Here is a 20142-nt window from a genome sequence, read left to right on the forward strand (position 1 = left end):
TTAAAGGAGTACACGTTTTTATTACAACATGAATAATAGCTTATAGTATAAATATCATTGATTGTATATGTAGCATTTTTTACTACACCAATGCAACAATATACAATAATTATAATAATAAGACGCACAAAAATCCAAGCAGAGCAGGGGAAATAAATACTTAGTAAATAATAATAATAATAAGAAGAACATTATTAATAGTGCTAATTATTATTATATTATGATATAAATTATAAATGATATGTAAGTAATAACATTCTGCAATTCTTACTGCTAACGAGTAATTCACTTGTTTGGCACCTTACACGCTGCAAGCACAATACTTTTAATTTGAAATCTTAATAGTTTTTCAGCTATCCCCGTACACGACCTGCATTCCAGTCATCTTTTTAGTATGTGCGTGCGTGTTTTCTCTTACCCTATCACATGACAACTAGGCTCATGTTCGTGCACCACTAATTACCCCCCTTCAAACTGAGCGTGTCCCCAATAAATAAGGACAAGCATTGAAGTGCACGGTGCGTTTTGATGTCCTAAAAGCGCTCGGTTTTGATCAACACCACCTCTGCGCGTTCATTTGCGCGCCTGTTGACCCAATGAGCAGCGTTTGGGAGGGGTAGGTGGGGGGGTCTATCTCGCTCTCCCTCTCTCTCGGATCTCTCTTCTCTTCTTCATCACTCCTCTTCTTCACTCCTCCACCCGACCAGTGAGCCTGTCGGAGCTTTACGAGCAGCGCAAAGGATTTCTTCATTCTTGGAGGGAGGTCTTGGGGCAACGGCAAATTGTTCATTTGCCTGCCATCTCGTTCACATTGGAGTTTCTATTTCACGGAAAGGGGCGAAAAATGACGCAGCAGAGAAGGAAAATGCAAGTGTCACCAGTAAGTAAAACCGTCTATGAGATTTAGACAGCTGCAACTTGGATGATCTCGTTGCGCGCGCGCCGAGTGCACCTGCTGCTTTCCCTGACATGAGATGTGCTCCGCAACTGCCTCAAACTTCACGTCAGGCAATTTGCACGAGCGCCTAAAGACACGCCGATTTATTTCACGCCAATTAGGAGAAACAACTTTATATCCGAGCAATGTGCCAGGTTTCTCCATGCCTAAAGACAAACGGGCTTCAGTGCGCGGATACCTTGGACAGCTGCCCGACTCGGCAGGGGAGCTGTTCGGTCTCCGTGGTGCTGAAAGTGATCCGCTCACTCACTGAGAAAGAAATTAGGAACCGCAACATTTTGGTTTAATCCAGTTATATTGGCAACTTCCTTTCCTTTCCTTTCATTCATTCCCTCTGTCTGGCATTCAAAGTATCCAACAGGAGATTTATCCGCCGTTAAAGTGTCCTGCATGGCTGTATCCTGATGCCTTCAATTTGATGTGATACCACTTACCAGGATTTTACTTCCATTCGCCGAGTCCTCCATTCAGGCTTCTTTCACCACCCCCAACACCATTTTCCAGCAACCTGTGCCCATTATCTGCCCTGCATCTGTTCCTAGAGTCCGGAATGGCTCCCTTCCATAGTATACCGCTTCACTTTCTAGTATTTTTTTTTCATAACTTATTCGCCGATATGCAATATCCAGTTTACTGAAGATTCAATTTTTTCAGAGTGAAATATTCTAGCGTTCAGTGTCCCATATCCACTCCGGCTTTAATATCCCGCGATGCTTTCTAGTATTTTTCATTTATTGCTTTGTACATGATGTAGGGAACTCATGCCTGTTTTCGAAATCTATCCCGATCGCAAAAGTATTGTGCTAGATACCACATGTCACTCTACATTTTTCCGCTATCCTTTTTACTCGAGATCCAGACGTGCGCCACTTCTCAGCAATTCTTCCCAATTACCATACATTTCAAGCGCTCCCAACATCTATTTTTACTTTTATACTGTACATCAATCCCATATTCTTTTTATTTTAATGTTTATTTATTATTTTTTTTCTCCAATCTTTAGTTCTCAACCTCCAGTTTTTCAGGCGATTCATTATTTTTTCCAAAATCCTTCCCTATCACTCTTTCCAGGTTCCCCACTTTCACTCAAAAATATTCATTGTCCATCATACCCACATGACTGCAGCCTAACTCAGGTGAAATATTCTCATTTCCAAAAAGCCTTTCCTATACCTAAAGCATTTCGCTGTCTTGAATTCAATTTTTAGTGCCTGAAATTGTCTTCTGACTATGGTATACACATCACTCCCTGTTTATTTCGACCTGTTCTCAGTACATCATGTGACATTTAGTCTATTTCACTGCTTTACAGAAACTTGTGCTTATCGCGCAAACCCTGCAACATCAATACTCCCAAGTGTCTTCTGTCAATGTATTTTTCCCCATTCCCAGGAATCCCGCTTTTGCCAAACTGTCCCTATTTCAAAAATCATTCCATAATCCTAAACAATTATCGTTATCTACCGTCTTCCCTGCATCGCGCCCTTTCTTTTTTAACACTTGTCCGGCAACATTCCCCGAATTCTTCTATCCCTAAACCACCCCAGTCCCCGGCTCCCGTATCATCCATCACCATTATATTCACCTGCATCTATTCCTTATATTTACATCCACTCTCCGTTTCCTGCTAAGCAATAAATCATGCGCCTATTCCCAAAATCCCGTTCCAAGCAAACTTAAGTATTTCCACAAGCCACGCATTCTTCCGCATTCATTCTTTACTACAGTACGATTATAGTTTTTGTATTAATTTCTCTAATTTATTCCATTATATGGTTTGATTTTGTTTTGTTATATTACCTTTTCTTATGTACAATACTTTGTTGCATCCTAATTTCTGCTTGCAGTACCATTCTTTTCCCAGTATGCTGCACCCAAATATCTGTGTGCCATATTGTAACTCCTGCATCATTAAAATTTCCTAGTTTCATGTGCCTATATTGTAATCCATCCCGCAAATTTCTTAGTATCCTTCATTCCATATTCTGCCCCAGTATGTTTTCCCTGTATTTGTCTCGATTTTTACTTAGTACCCGGCACCCCATTTTCCTGCATAGAGCATCTATACATCTCTTCCCCACAAGTTCACTCATCAGCTCCCACTCTTATTAACCCTTTATATTTTTTGTAATTTAAAAAAAAAAAAAATTTTTTTTACATTTCGTATTCAAATGTGGCCTCCATGACCAGGAATGTGATATTCACATATTGGCTATGACCCCTAATAACACTCTAAAGTTGAGTTATTATTAAGTTTAAACATTTGATCGTGTTAAGCTACTCAATAATTATCTTTTCTAGCACGTCCGCCCTCCAGTTCTAAGATCAATGGTTCTCAGTTTCCTCCCACATCCCAAAACCATGCATGGAAGGCTGATTGAACAATCTAAATTTTCTCTAAGTATGAGTGTGTGCGTGAATGGTTGTTTGTCTCCTTGCACCCGGCGATTGATTGGCAACCAATTCAGGATGTACCCCGCCTACTGCCTATAGTTAGTTGAGATAGGCTGCGAACATTATTAGGATAAGAGGCTGGGAAAATGAATGAAATGATTTTCACAATATTTTTTTGATAAAATCTTTGATGAATAAATAAACTATAAATTAAATGTTACTTAAACACAAATACACTCTGGTTGCGAGCCCCAATAACAATCGTAATTTTTTTTTGTAATTTCATAGTATTTGAACCATTCTCTGCCATTCACAACAATATACTTCAATTCAGTTAACCCTTGGATTGTTTTGTGTCCAAAATCTGCCCACGTTTTTGCTAGTAGATTAAATTTGATCTGCATTTTAACTCATCTGGAAAATATTAAACCTTTGCAAAATTGTTTTTGGACCAAGATTGAGCCATTTTCAAGTCATATAGTCATTTTTTTGGCCATATTGTGATATCTGCTGGAAAATATGAAGCCTTTGCAAAATTGTTTTTGGATCAAGATTGAGCCATTTTCAAGTCGTATAGTCATTTTTTTGGCCAAATTGTGATATCTGCCTAATTTTATGTTCATTTCAATTCGGTGTGATCCTGCCTTTCTGCTTATACCCTTGGAAAATCACACTACTTTTTAGAAAACAAAACAATAAAAAAAAGGCCAGTTTGTTTTCGGACAAGTAGGCTTTTTTTGTTTGTTTTCCAAAATGAGTGAAATATTATTTAGGCAATTATACTATGAGGCTAATGATATGAAAAAGTACCATTGATTTTTTGGCATACCCAAACTTGAACACTGGTCAGTTTTCACTCGAACAGAATACAAGGGTTAAACTGAAAGGACCTTTGTGAATTCTCATTTTCCAATGCTATTGATGGAGAAAGATGTCCAATCCATTTTGACTGGGAGGGCTGGCAGCGATTGGATTGGACATCTAGCGCCGTCGTCATTGGCATCCGCTTAGTTAAATGAGTACCCTCTAAAGGGTTAACCCCTCCGTTATCGTGCGCCCCATCCATCTCCAGGCTGTAGCAGCATGGATCACTCCACGCTTTACGATATTGCAGTTGGCTGGAGGTGCAGTAGGCTGCCACTTATTGTCTTTGAAAGTGCCTCGCTGCAGAGAGGTGTATTACTCCCCAAAGCAGTGACATGCATTCCGCGTGTGTATGTCTGTGTGCGGTTGTGATATGGGAGTTAGCAGATCTAATAGTAACCCCATGCGTCACACCCCCTCCCAACACACCTCACATCAAGTTAGAGAAACCAAATAATAAAAGTGACATTTGAGAGATGCTGCTGATTAAATCCGTCGCGTTAATAAGACATTCAAGTGCTTCTGATGGAGAAAAACATGCATTGTTTTAGAAGCATGTTTATAAAAACTGTATTCCAGTCGCCAGTGTATTACGACTGCCTCTTTACAATAAGAGCGGCCCCGTGTGAAGCCTTTGTAAATTGGTTGTTAATTAGTTTAACGCCGTATAAAAAAAAAAAAAAAAAAATGCTAATAAACCCGCGAGAGCTTATTTGATAAGAAAGTCTCACCACAAAATAGACCCTGCGTTCAGCTGCAATGCTTTGCCTGCTACACGTAGCGGAGTATCTAATGAATAAATCATGATATAGTTGTTTTAGACTCTCATTTGGACTCCCTTAAACGAAAAAGGGTTACATAAGGCTGTAGCCAAATAGTGAGCCCACTCTCAAATTGCTTGATAAGTTCTTTATAAATGCACTGGAATTACGTAAACCAACTTTATTCACCGAATGCTAAGCGCACAAGGCGAAACCCATTGGAAAAGAGATCTCGTGCTTGCTAAATATTGAGCTTGCCTTTATCTCTAATGCTTTCCTTTGTATAGAGCAGGAGTGTCAAACTAATTTTGGTAGGCAGGCAACATTCAAGGCAATTGCACTTCACGTGTGTTTACTTCTGGCCAAATAATTCAACCCACTGGCTTCCATTGACTGGGAGGGGCTAATGAACAATTCGCCCCTCCCAGTCGAAGTGAATTGGACATCTATTGCTGTCAATGCCAGGAAATGAGTTCTTTTTACGCCACTTCCTTGTAATTTTAAGGTCTTTTCAGGTCACTTCCTGTAATTTTTTTTTAGCTTTCCTTCTTATTCTTTGGTCATTTATGGGATGCTTCCGATGATTTGGTATCACTTCCTTGTTAACTCAATGGCTGCCTTTAACGGTGATAGATATCCAATCCATCTTGACTGGGAGGGGGCGAATGAACAAATGTGACTGCGGACACGAAAGTGAACCGAGTGCAGCAGTGCATGCACTCGATGACCAGTGGTGGGAGTAACGGCGTAAATAATGCCATTACGTAACGGCGTTATTTTTTCAGTAACGGGGTAATCTAACTAATTACTTTTTACGCCGTTACAACGCCGTTACAGTTACTGACGGTCAAAAGCGGTGCGTTACTTACGCTGAATAAATTGAAGAAACTACCAGCCGTGTCGAGTCGACTCTCTGCTCTGTTAATTTGTCATCCAAGACTTTGGGTGCGTTCAGGTTCGAGAATAGCGCACGTACTTCTGACTCCAAGCTGTTTGTCCCTGCTCATTCAATTAGACAATGCTGTCCAAAGTTTGGTAACGTTTCTGTGTTTGCTACACCTGATGCTAGCCTCGTTCCCATCTCCCACTGTTAGCCAGCAATAATTCTGCTTCCATCTTGAGGACGGCAGACGCTTTGAAGGTGACGTGAATTGTCGGGAAACGAGCCTACCTGAATGCATCCCCTCGAGAAATGCGATGGAAGTGATTGTGATTGGCTGAGGGTTAGAGTCATGTGTCGTGGTAAGCCAATCTGAGCCGGTGATTTCACAAGCAAACCGGAACAGCGCGTGCGGCAAACACACACACGCAAAACAGATGCACAGGGCCGGGATGGCAGAGCATTCAGAAGAAAAATGGTCCTTTAAGAGGTGGAGTTATAGACACTATTTCAAGTTTGTCGAAATTAAAGGAAAGAACCTGCATGTAATGTGTAATTTATGTCCCGGGGCAAAGCTTTTGTTGACATCTGTGGTAAGCAATTCAAATCTGCTGAAGCACCTAACAAGTTAACTACCTGTCTGTTCTTCCCTATTCCACTGACTCGAATACTGCTCAGAAAATTTCTAATTCTTTGACATACAACAAGTTCTTTATAAAGTAACGGAAATAGTTACTTTCCCTGGTAACTAGTTACTTTTACTATAGAGTAATTCAGTTACTAACTCAGTTACTTTTTGGAAGAAGTAGTGAGTAATGTAACTAATTACTTTTTTAAAGTAACGTGCCCAACACTGTCGATGACACAAGTCACAAATCTACGGTTTTACTGCGCTGATTTCCAGTGTTGTTAATAATAATTTAAAAAGTAATTAATTACAGTTACAATTTACTTCTCCCAAAAAGTAATTGAATTAGTAACTCAGTAGTAACTACCTGAATGTAAGCATAATCAGTTACTTGACAAAGTAACTGGTGTTACCTTTAATGTTTTTTTTTATTCCTAAAAAAAAAAAAAAAAAAAAAAACAATTCTTAAAGTTGTTAAATTGCTCCCGTTATTGCAATAAATCCCTTCTGTCTACTTTAGATGTGTGAACGTTTTAAAACTGTTTCATCATTTAAAGATAGATTCAAGTCAAGATGTTGCCGATTTATGAGTATTTTAGATAAAAAAGTTTCTTAGGTTCGCTAGGAAGGCTCTCTACAATAGAGCTTTTCTGAGAAGTCTACTGCTTTAAGATGGCGGCAGTTTACTAACACCGGCATTTTTTTTTTTTTTTTGGATCAATTATTTATCATCTAACATATTGGAGAAAATGTGACACTAACAAAAAAAAAAAAAATAGAATTAAGTGATATATAAGAGGTGGATATCCGTGACTTTTTTACAGATGTAATTTTTTTCATTGTGACGTAATTTGTTTAAAAGTTTAAAACATACATGTGAATAATTTCTTTTCTAATCTTTTTTTTTTTTAAACGAAATATTAGACATCAATTAATGATTCTAAGCTAAAAATGACAGATATTTTGAATAATAATTATAATTAATTACTTTTGTTTTATGGCTGGGTTGAAAAAAAAAGCAGTTGCGCTACGTCTGTAAATGAGGGTTTCCAGGGTAAAATGGACAAATTAAAAATAGTTTGGGGGCTTAATGCGCCATAAATCTGCTATTGCAGCTTATAGACATATTGTTCTATCAAACACAACAGTTGTTTTGGCTTAAAATACAGCAGTTTATTTTAAAGAGGGGTGCAAGAGCAGAACCTGCTTTTTCAGCCTTGTCTCTGTTTTCCGCCATATATATATATATATATATATATATATATATATGTATGCACACTAGTATATGTTACAGAGATCTGAGCCAATATTCAAAAAAAAGAACTAGAAAATTCAAATTTTTACTTAAAATTGTTGTTGGTTTTCATTGGTTAATATCTTGTTCACCTGCCTAATCTTGCTTGCACGCGTGTTGCTATCTCTAGTGCTGGATTACGGTATAGTTGCATGGGGTTGGGCTTATCGATTGCGTCGGAGGTATGAAAATCTAACTATCAATTTACAATGGGAAAAAACTAAAAAACAAACAAACGTAACGTGTATCACAGGCGGCAATTTGAAAAGTAATGGAGTAAAAAGTACAGATACGTGCTGGAAATACAGTAAAGTAAAAGTACGACTTCATATTTGTACCCAAGCAAAGTACACACACAAAACAAACACACACACACACAAAAAAAAAAACAGAAAACAAAATACTTTTACTTGGTTAAATTCCACCACTGAAACGCTAAAATGACAATTTGGAAAGATTCTTATCTTGGTTTCAGCGGCTGTCGAAGGCACCCTTGAGCAAACCGTCAAATTATTGAGCGCTTTGCATGCCTGCATGATTTAGTTGTCTTGTTGTTTAATAAAGAATATCATGTATTCAAACAAATGTAATAACACAATTCAACAGATGTTAAGCACACAAGGACAAGCTTGTTCGACTGGAATGCCAAAAATGATGTGAGTGCTTGCCAAATATTGAGTTTACCTTCAGAAGAAAAACTGATTGGTATCGAGTGGTGAAGTTTGTAAATGAATAAAATCACTTTAGATATTCTACAAGGCTCCCTTTTACATAAGAAAAGTTCATGTCTGCCAAATAGTGAGCAGTACCCACACATGCACATAAAAAGGATGTAAATTTGTTTACAAATGTTGCTCAATTGTTTTGGATAAATGACTAATAGTAAACTTGTTTTCTTGCATTTGTAGCACAGTCCCTCACAAATACATGATGTTTTAGATCAAGGGTGGGCAAACCGGTCCACAGGGCCTGCAGCGGGTCTTGGTCTTTGTTACAACTGATCCAGCACAGGCATTTTAACCAATGAGGGGTCCAGGAAAACAAGAAACACTTGACTGCAATTAACTAATTGCACTTAAAAGACACCAGATTGGTGAATAGGTGTCCTGTTGATGGGTTGCAACGAAAACCCGCACCCACTGCGGCCAGGGGCAGACTGGGGCGGGGGAGTTGCCCGGGAGTCATTGAAAGACCTGCCCACTTCATGGAATGTATTGAAAGCCATCCAGCCAGCAACACACATACCTGTACCTATAAAGTGTATCACAAAAGTGAGTACACCCCTCGCATTTCTGCAGATATTTAAGTATATCTTTTCATGGGACAACACAGACAAAATGAAATTTTGACACAATAAAAAGTAGTCTGTGTGCAGTTTATAGAATAGAGTTAATTTATATTCCCCTCAAAATAACTCAAAATACAGCCGTTGATATCTAAACCCCTGGCAACAAAAGTGAGTACACCCCTTAGTAAATACGTACATCCCTAAATGTCCAAATTGAGTACAGCCTGTCATTGTCACACCATACGCTGCACTCTACATCAAATTGGTGTGCATGGCTGTCACCCCAGGGGGAAGCCTCTTCTGAAGACGGTACACAAGAAAGCCCTCGAACAGTTTGCTGAAGACATGTCAACAAACCACATGGAGTACTGAAACCATGACCTATGGTCTGAGACGGACGGGCTTTCTTGTGTACTGTCTTCAGAAGAGTCTCCAACCTGCATCCTCCTGTGCTCACCTGTTCCTCGTTGTGTTGTTACTAGGGCTGTCAAACGATTAAAATTTTTAATCGAGTTAATTACAGCTTAAAAATTAATTAATCGTAATTAATCGCAATTAATCGCAATTCAAACCATCTATAAAATATGCCATATTTTTCTGTAAATTATATATATATTCTGTAAAATAAATTGTTGGAATGGAAAGATAAGACATGATGATAAGATGGATATATACATTCAACATACGGTACATAAGGACTGTAGTGGGCATTTCACTCTACTGTCATTTAAATATGTCTATGCTGTCCTCACTCCGAAGCGTCTACTTTTTCCAAAGCTAGACAGCTAGTGAACGACGCCTTAATAATCAGACTTCTTCCTTTTTCATCTGATTTATTAATAAAATGGCCTCAAAACATTGTCCTCTTTAGACCCTAGTAAAACTACAAAAAAAAAGTACACAAGCATTGCATTAGCAACAACGTTAGCTTAGCACGCTATACAGGTTCACTAAACATAAACAAAAAGTGTCTCATACAAAAAATATAACATTTCGCTTACTAACATAATGTGTACATTCTTTACAACAACCATACTTACGGACAAATCTTGTCCAAGGATCATATAAGCACAACATTACAACGTAGGCGTCAGCCCAAGATGTCGTGCAGCCATATTGAACTGGCAAGAAAGCAATAAACCATGTCGCAAAGCGACCACAAGAGTTCGCTGTTAGACAGCACAAAAAACCTTGCTGTAAAATATACCAAAAGGCAGAATACTGTCTGAGCGGGACATGTGCGTTAATTGCGTCAAATATTTTAACGTGATTAATTAAAAAAAATAATTACCGCGCGTTAACGCGATAATTTTGACAGCCCTAGTTGTTACCCCTCATTTGTGTGGTTATATAATCTCCTGGTTTATTTGCACTCCCTGTTGCGTCATTGTCAGTGTCAAAGTCGAAGTCCTGTCCAAGCCCTCGTGTACTAGTCCCTCCGATAAAGTAAGTTTGGTTTGAACATTGTCTTTTTGATCCCCAGTCCTTTTGGTTGTACTTTGTGTTTTTGTTAGTTATTATTAAAACGTTTTTTGAGTTCACCGCCACCTGCCTTGCTGCCTTTTGTTTCCCTGCATTTGGGTCCACACCACCAGCCTGCCCGCGTTCCGTGACACTACCTAACTACTAAAATGACCCGCTGCTCAAGAGAATCACATAAGACTTTACTAATGTGACAGCACATGTATCGCTCATGTAAATGGAGCGGTTTTAAGATCAGGCGACTTTAAATGATGGCAATGGTGGCATTATAGCTTGGGAACAACACGAGCACACAGATGTCAACTAACTTGCCGCTCAGTCGGTATGAATTTACCGTAATGCTTGGAGTACGCAGTGCACAAATTTTTAGGTCCGCTCATTTGACCACGGTAGCATGAACGTCCGCTGCCTTGACCACAGTTTTAGGACCCTACTTATTTCTCCCGACACCGGCCCACCGGCTAAATCCCCGGTATTCCTTATGCCAGTCCCCCTTTGACTGCGGCCCTTTGTGGAATAGTTTGCCCGCCCCTGTTTTAGACTCCCGCTACGGATCACTTTTTGACAGTGCTAAACAAAAGTGACAGCAGTCCTTTTGAAACACTGTAAATCCCCATAAAACAGTGAAATCCTCCATAAGTGTTCATCTTTGATCAACTTTTTTTTTCACATATCAAGTTAAATATGCAATACTATTCAAAGTACACTGTACTTCATAAATCCTTTTAAAAACAATTGCTGACCGTGATCAACATCAATCAAAGTGACGGCTAGCTATTTGGTCAAATCAAGCAACGTTGTTATTCTGTTCAGTCTTTAAACCTTAGGAGGCCTTTTAAGCATTTGTAATGATAACCAAAGGGACCGTTACAGTGAAGCTTATAAAATATAATGTATGAGGTAGTACCTTTTATAACGCACATTTAAAAAAATATATTAAACTCTTTATGAGCCCTCAAGGGCAAATTCATTTTAGACTGTTGTTTACTATATAGATTTTGTGTTGCACGCTACACAATGAAGCAAACCATGCATGCTTGTTAGGAGAGATTGGAGAGAGATGGTGGTCGGGGATAGTATTCAGTGCCCTGCTAAAGGGGACCTCGGCAATAGTTTGTAGTATATATATAGGCTGTCAAACGATTAAAATGGTTAATCGAGTTAATCATAGCTTAAAAGATAATTAATCGTAATTAATCGCAATTCAAACCATCTATAAAATATGCCATATTTATCTGTAAATTATTATTGGAATGGAAAGATAAGACACAAGACGGATATATACATTCAACATACTGCCCATAAATACGGCATTTGTTTATTATAACAATAAATCAACAAGACATTAACATTATTAACATTCTGTTAAAGCTATCCATGGACAGAAAGAATTGTAGTTCTTAAAAGATAAATGTTAGTACAAGTTATATAAATTTTATATTAAAACCCCTCTAAATGTTTTCGTTTTAATACAATTTGTAAAATTAAAAAAAAAAAAAAAAAAAAAACTAGTAGCTCGCCATTGTTGATGTCAATAATTACACAATGCTCATGGTGCTGAAACCCATGAAATCAGTCGCACCCAAGCGCCAGCAGAGTGCGACAAAACACCAAAAACCACATGTAACAAGTGGACATGACACTGTGCTGTCATTTTAATCTGTTTGAGCGGGGCATGTGCGTTAAATGCATCAAATATTTTAACGTGATTAATTAAAATATTAATTATCACCCATTAACGCGATAATTTTGACAGCCTTAATACCAATGTTAATATATAATGTTTAATCATATCAGTTTGTGTAATTTCATTAAATTTTCTTTATTTTCATGTAATTATTTAGTATTGCACTTTTAATATTGTAGATTTTTAAAGATATTATTATTAGGGGTGTCAAACGATTAAAATGTTTAACCAAGTTAATTACAGCTTAAAAATCAATTAATCGTAATTAATCGCAATTAATCGCAATTCAAACCATCTATAAAATATGCCATATTTTTCAATAAATTATTGATGGAATGGAAAGATAAGACACAAGATGGATATATCCATTCAACATACGGTACATAAGTACTGTATTTCTTTATTATTACAATAAATCAACAAGATGGCATTACCATTATTAACATTCTGTTAAAGCGATCCATGGATAGAAAGACTTGTAGTTCTTAAAAGAAAACTGTTAGTACAAGTTATAGAAATTTTATATTAAAACCCCTCTTCATGTTTTCGTTTTAATAAAATTTGTAAAATTTTCAATCAAAAAATAAACTAGTAGCCCGCCATTATTGATGTCAATAATTACTTACCCAATGCTCATGGTTGCTGAAGCCTATAAAATCAGTCGTACCCAAGCGCCAGCAGAGGGAGCCAAAACTCCGAAAAACACAAGTACACGTTTCACTGTGCTGTCATTGTAATCTCTTTGTGCAGGGTATTTGTGCGTTAAATGCGTCAAATATTTTAACGTGATTAATTGAAAAAAATTAATTAACGCCCGATAACGCGATCATTTTGACAGCCCTAATTATTATTATTATCATACTATTATAAAGCATAGAGTATCAATAATAACAACGACAAAAAAAAAAAACTTACATTGATGGCAACACGGCACCCGGCGTTCTTGTTAAAAAATAGAAAACAAAAATCCTTAATGATTCTCCCTCTGTTTTAGGTCTCCCGCTCAGATTAAGGCCAAATGGACACTGCGCTGGATGCCTCGCTCTATGGAAGGCCCCACCGAATGACCTTTCGTGCTAGTAACCTTTTGTTGAACATCTGAGGAGCCGTCCATCGCTTGGAAAGAGTATCTGCTGTCAAAACAACAAAACACAAACAACTGTCGAAGATGTGGAGGAGGTCCGAGGAGATGCCGAAGGATGTGTGGATGTCCTTGCTGTTGGTGTGGATTACTTTGCTTTCATGCGTGTCAACGATCCCCATCGGAGGCGCCGATACCGAGGCCGATCCCGGAGAAGGACAGCGACTGCTGAGCCGAGCCAAGAGAGGATGGGTTTGGAACCAAATGTTTGTGCTGGAGGAATTTTCTGGACCCGACCCAATCCTGGTTGGCAGGGTGAGTGGCGGCCTTTGTCGTCGTTTATATTAAGCTCGCTTATCGTGCGGGAACATTAATTCGGACGTTTGAATGCCCTCCCTCCCTTCGTCTCCCGGCGGACGCAGGGAGAATTTCTGGTTGTCATGGGGAAGCCAAGATATGGAAAGAGCTTAAATGCTTCTTGGCGATGAATAAACACCCCGCCATGTCCTTCATAATACTGTAAGTGAACAATAGGCTAGCCTTAAAGCGTAGCTTAGGATTGTTTACATTTCCAACAAGTGAGTACAGCATAATTGAGTTGCGTTACTGTCTTGTTCCTATTACTTTATTAGGGTTGGATTAAATTTTCCAACAAGTGACTAAAATTACAAATGATTACTTACGTTACTGACTGATGTTCCAACAAGTAATTAAAATGTTAATTTTCATTCTTAAAGTAAGGTTTTCTTATGTTGTTGAGAAGCTAAACTAAGGGTGTCTTTCATTTTTGACAAATTAATAAACATCAGGAATCATACAGTGTCTAAGTTTGGCTGTGGTCCCAAAATTAAAATGTTGCTAAGGCGGTTTCACATTCGTGAACTCAAGAAGAACGAAGCCAAGTTTGGTTGGCCTTGTCTTCTCTTGGCAAAAACACATTTCGAACCCACTTAAGACCTGCTACTAACAGTAGACAATCACATTTGCTGTTTTTACGTTTCTGGTGTTGATTCGATGGGCCAAACGCTCACTGTTTTATGTCCGTGCTTGTACAAGCATGCGTTCCATGCACGAACTTAACGCAGGGTGCATTGTGCTTTAGGCCCCAGGTGGCAGTCGTGAGCAAATATTTGAGCAACTCCGTTTGAGCAACTCCGTTTGAGCAACTCCGTAGCACCTTTATATCTTGTTTTGTGTCATTAAAATGCTGAAAAAAAAATAGTTTGGTTTATTGCTCCCAAAAAGTAAATTGCTTAAAATGTTGGTTTATGTACCCAAAAAGAAAATGAAAGGAAAAGTCTCCCAAAAGGTGATTTACTTCAATTTTAGTATAATTTGATTACTTATTCACTGTATTTTTTGGAATATAAGTCACACCTGAGTTTAAGTCGCACCAGTCAAAAAATGCCCAAGGAAGAGGAAAAAAACATAAGTCGCACCAGAGTATAAGTGGAATTTTTGACGGAAATTTATTTGATAAAATCCAACACACACATCCCGATTAATTGTTTATTATATAACAAAACTTATAAAGTATAAATTTATGGTCAATAGCAACATTTAACATATCATGTAAGTTTTTGCCTGAAATAGTGACTTATTATTATTATTATTTTTTAATTTAGTGCAATAAATGGCCCTGATCAATTTTAGATTAAAATTTTAAATAAAATAAAAAATTTGAAAGCTGATTGAATAGTTGTTTGCCAAAAAAACGGGCAGTTACTCTATTGTGTATTGATACAAAATCCATCATGGCGGCCATCACAATACAAAGAGCTTTTTAAGTTGAAAATTCTTGTAAATAAATGTGTAAATCCTGGAATTTCCATAGATAGGAATGTAAAACAGTCGAGATTCTTGGTTAAAAACAAAAAACCAGGCAGTTATCATTCATTTTACGTAAATATTTCAAGTTAGATATGCAAATTTTTACCATTTATTTCATTTTTTTCACATTTCAAAGTACCATATTGGCCCGAATATTAGACGGTGTTTTTTGCACTGAAATAAGACTGAAAAAGATATTCGCTTATATTCCCAGTCTAGACATTATACCCATTCACAACGCTTGATGGCGGCAGATATCATTGAAGCGATATACTGTCATTACAGATCTCATCTATGCTCCCCATTCACCACGCTAGATGGCGCCATATATCATTGAAGGGATGTTCTGTCATGACAGATCTCAGCTACTCTCAAGTTTAACCAGTTGGCATTATTTTATTGCATCGTTTTTCCTTATTCAGATTTGTTTCAAGACTACAGTTACACTTGGACTTCACTTTGATGGCTAATGCAGTTATTGCAATTTTGTTGTTTTATCACAATAGATTGGTTTATTTACATTTCAAAAACCAGAAGCCATTCATTTACCAATGTGATTGCACTTTAGTTTACATATTTATATGTTCAGATATTAAGATTTGAATGAGGCAAAATAACATGCTTTTTCTCTCAAATATATTGTAATAATCATTTCTTTCAGATGTACTGTAGTTCTGTATAAAAATTAATTTGGTGTCCAAAAAGTCTTTTTTCAAACTTGAGTCTTGAAAAAGAGGGGGTCGTCTTATAATCTGTGCCGTCTTATATTCGGGCCAATACGGTACATGCATGGTGCTATTTTATATAATAATTACCTTGAATCCTCGACTAAATCACTCTTGAGACACTCCTACATGCTTGAATGCAGTAAAACTTACGTCCTGTATCCACCTAAATCCGGCATTAGAACCCAGCGTGTTTAAGTTTATCGCAGTGAAAGCTTCCATGATGCTCTGCCTGGCCCGGCCCTCCACGGGAAGGCATGGCACAATGTCTGTCTGAGCTGTTTCGTCAACTAATAGTGAAGTCTATGATGATGCATAAACAATGAACTGAGAATGTGCCCACTATATATAATTGTAACCTAGCTATTAAGAGTTATTCAGACAATTGAAATGAAATGATATAATAAGTGAAATGATATAATTATGTGTTAATAATTTCTCACATAATTCTCTCCAGAGTATAAGTCGCACCCCCTGCCAAAAAATGGAAAAAAAATTGTCTCACAGTCCGAAAAATACGATTTCTTTTCATCTGATGTTCAATTGGTTGAAATGTACCTGCCATTGTCCGGTAAAGTTCCAGGGTGGTGGTTGCAGGCAGAACCGTGGGCTAATCCTGCAGTTCAGGCCACCTGTTCCTTGGCCCATCGAGAGGTGCCAGGCCGGCCAAAGCAGCTTGTTCACAGCTCGTTTCTGGGCCTCACCTGCGGGGTGAGTCGGCCCGGCTGGCACGTAGCATTCCATTTGGCCAGCGTTGTTGAGCATAACTGGTGGCCTCCATTTTTTTCTCCTTTTTACTACCTTTCAAACTGCTCTTTCGCCCTTCGGCCTTCCGTTCGCATTCTGTGTTCCTTTTCCGCAGCGTCGTCATATGGTCGCATCAATTAAACATTGGCCACCGGGCGGGATTTACATCGGTGTATTTGAGTTACCCTTTAAACAAACACAAACACAAAAATGCTGTTAAGTGGCACATTAATTTTTTAGGACGAGTCAATTAGGAAGCCTCGGATGGATTTGACAATGACTGCTCGTCACAAGGACGAAACTAACAAACAAACTCATTTAAGCACTAGGAGTGTTTGATGGTGCCAGACTGTCCTACATTTGTTAGTTTATCATTATTTTGATGAACTTGTTTACTATCCTCAAGTGAAGTTAACGTACGTCATTACAAGGATAAGGCAGCAGACTCAAACGGGCTGAAGAGCTCCAAGGCTTTGCAAGATGACTTGCTAAATGCTACATACGTACTCACAAATGACTGACCATACTACATGCCTTCTTCATCATCATACTTTACTGAGAATCAGTAAAATGTTTAGGTAAATCATTCACAAAACCAAACCCCATTGATTGAAAAAATGACCTACGTTTTGGATAAGTGATTATAACAAAAAGAAATTGCCTCAAATCCATCAAATTGCTTAGAAATATGACGGCTTATCAAGAAAAATCAACGAAGTGATTTTGCAGTATCATAGATTGATTAATAGGGGGCCTTTCTCTGTCACAGCTGACCGAGTGGAAACACAAAAAAACAGCTTTTTACGTTGAAAATTCTTGTGAATAAATGTGTAAATCCGTCTATTTATAGATATGGACGTAAAACAGTCTCGATTCTTTGTTAAAAGAGCAAAGAACCGGGCAGTTAGCATTCATTTTACGAAAATATGTCGAATGTGCTGCTAGTCTTTAAGTCACTGTCGCACCGCCTTACCACACAAAGAGCTTTTACGTTGAGATTCTTGTGAATAAATGCTAAAATCCCTGAATTATTGATAGTTACGGACGTAAAACAGTCTTTGCTTTCTTGGTTAAAAGCAAAAAAAAACCAAAACGGGTAGTTAGCATTTATTTTACGTAAATATGTCGAATGTGCTGCTAGTTTTTAAGTCACTGTGGCGCTGCCTCAACACAAAAAAAAGAGCTTTAGACGTTGAAATTCTTGTGAATAAATGCTTAAATCTCTGAATTTTTTTTTTTTTTATAGATATAGACCTAAAACAGTCTGGATTCTTGATTAAAAGCAGTAAAAAAAAAAAAAAAAAAAACGAGCAGTTAGCATTTATTTTACGTAAATATGTCGAATGTGCTGCTAGTCTTTAAGTCACTGTGGCGCCGCCTTACCACAACAAAGAGCTTTTTACGTTGAAATTCCTGTGAATAAATGCTTAAATTCCTGAATTCTTTATAAATATGGACGTTAAACAGCTTGAATTATTGGTTAAAAGCAAAAAAAAAAAAAAAAAAAAAGGGTAGTTAGAATTTATTTTACGTAAATATGTTGAATGTGCTGCTAGTCTTTAAGTCACTGTGGCGCCGCGTTACTACACAAAGAGCTTTTTACGTTGACATTCTTGTGAATAAATGCTTAAATCCCTGAATTCTTTATAAATATATAGACGTAAAACAGTCTCAATTCTTGGTTAAAGGCAAAAAAACAAAAAAGGCAGGTAGCATTTGTTTTACGTAAATATGTCGAATGTGCTGCTAGTCTTTAAGTCACTGTGGCGCCGCCTTACCACAAAAAAGAGCTTTTGACATTGAAATTCTTGTGAATAAATGCTTAAATCCCTGAATTCTTGATAGATGTAGACGTAAAACAGTCTCGATTATTGGTTAAAAGCAAAAAAAAAAAAAAAGAGCAGTTAGCATTTATTTTACGTAAATATGTCGAATGTGCTGCTAGTTTTTAAGTCACTGTGGCGCTGCCTCAACACAAAAAAAAGAGCTTTTTACGTTGAATATCTTGTGAATAAATGCGTAAATCCCTGAATTCATTATAGATATGGACGAAAACAGTCTCGATTCTTTGTGTTAACAGCAAAGAACCGGGCAGTTACCATTTATTTTACGTAAATAAGTCGACTCTGCTGTGGCTGCCATATGTAAAAAAAAAAAAGCTTTTTCCATTGAAAATTCTTGTGAATAAATGCTTAAATCCCTGAATTCCTTATAGATACAGTATGGACGTAAAACAGTCTCGATTCCTGGTTAAAAGCAAATAAAACATGCAGTTAGCATTTATTTTACATAAATATTGCGAACTACGACGCCAGTGCCGTTGCGGCTAATTTCTCCCACTGATTTTTTTCACAACGTTTCAAAATCCATGCATGGTACGAAAATTATAATAATTGCCTTGAATCCTCGAACAAATCATTCCTGAGACAATCCTTCCTGTTTGTATGCGGTACAGCTTTCGTACTTTTTCAAACTAAATCCGGCGTTAGATTGCTGCGTGTTTAAGAATAACTCCACTAGATGTGGGGAGGCCCCCTACTTGAAGGTGAGGCGCAGCGTACGAGGATTTGACCTGTCAATGTCATTATGAGGTCTATGGAAATATGCATTTTCTACTCAGTAGCGCCAACGTCGTAAATTTGTGTGTTACCATACTGGTGTGGCCGAACGGGCGAGACTGAGCGCACTAAATTCCGTCTTCAGTACCACTTACTAACCGACTACCCAGAAGACCAACCAACCAACCAACCTACTAACTAAATGCTACCTACTCATTGAATATACACCAAATATATACCTATATACCAACTACATAACACAAACCCACACAATTTCTACTGGCTGACTAGACTGGATGAGTGCACGTCATCCACGTACATGCTGACTACACCCCACCTACACACTGACTGGACTAAGATTTTGCAGGGTACCGCATGTAGGAGGACACAATGAAGAGCTTGATAAGTGCGCTTTACTAACGTTTGTTGGCTGTGGCGTGAAATTCTCTGCAGACTTTGAAGAGGGGGTGTAAAAAAAAAAAAAAAAAAAAAATAAAAATAAAAAAAAAATAAAAAAGTGCATTGGTAGTCATCTCGGCTGTTTTAAAGTCTCCAGGCTTTGGCATTAAACATTCAACAGGACCCAGCAAGAACTGATGCGTGTAAGTGGACCGAAAAATACGTTTTCTTTATACTTTTTTGCAAGGTGATAATGACGATGATTAAGAGCAAGGTGAAGTGCTCATCACGGCTAACTTGAGTATTGAAAAGCCGAGCTGGCCGACGCTGCATTTTGGTTTAAGACTATTTTACCTCACACTTCAGTGACGCTCACGCTCAATTAAGACTGAAATAGAATAGCACTCAGCGGAGTGCAGACCTCCACTGAGTTTTCATAAGAGTGGGGGAAAAAAAGAGTTTTTGCAATTGGCAGTGTGTCCCATGAGAAGACCGAGGAACGGGATAATAATGTGTGGTCACACTTACTCGTGGATGTATGTGTGAAATTACATCTTCATAAGAAT

The 20142-nt window shown here is 37.9% G+C and overlaps 1 protein-coding gene across 3 annotated transcripts in view; it reads left to right on the forward strand.

Moving 5' to 3' along the window:
* The first annotated feature begins 686 nt into the window (after positions 1-686).
* cdh8 (cadherin 8) overlaps positions 687-20142 on the forward strand; it is a 331679-nt gene continuing 312223 nt past the window's right edge. For all 3 annotated transcript variants that reach the window (XM_057840449.1, XM_057840441.1, XM_057840457.1), the window contains exons 1-2: positions 687-880; positions 13231-13632. In XM_057840449.1, the coding sequence (XP_057696432.1) occupies positions 13405-13632 (228 nt within the window). In that variant the 5' untranslated portion in view covers positions 687-880; positions 13231-13404. The remainder of the gene's footprint in view (positions 881-13230; positions 13633-20142) is intronic.

The sequence above is a fragment of the Corythoichthys intestinalis genome, chromosome 1, assembly GCF_030265065.1.
Source record: "Corythoichthys intestinalis isolate RoL2023-P3 chromosome 1, ASM3026506v1, whole genome shotgun sequence".
In the NCBI taxonomy this organism is placed as follows: Eukaryota; Metazoa; Chordata; class Actinopteri; order Syngnathiformes; family Syngnathidae; genus Corythoichthys; species Corythoichthys intestinalis.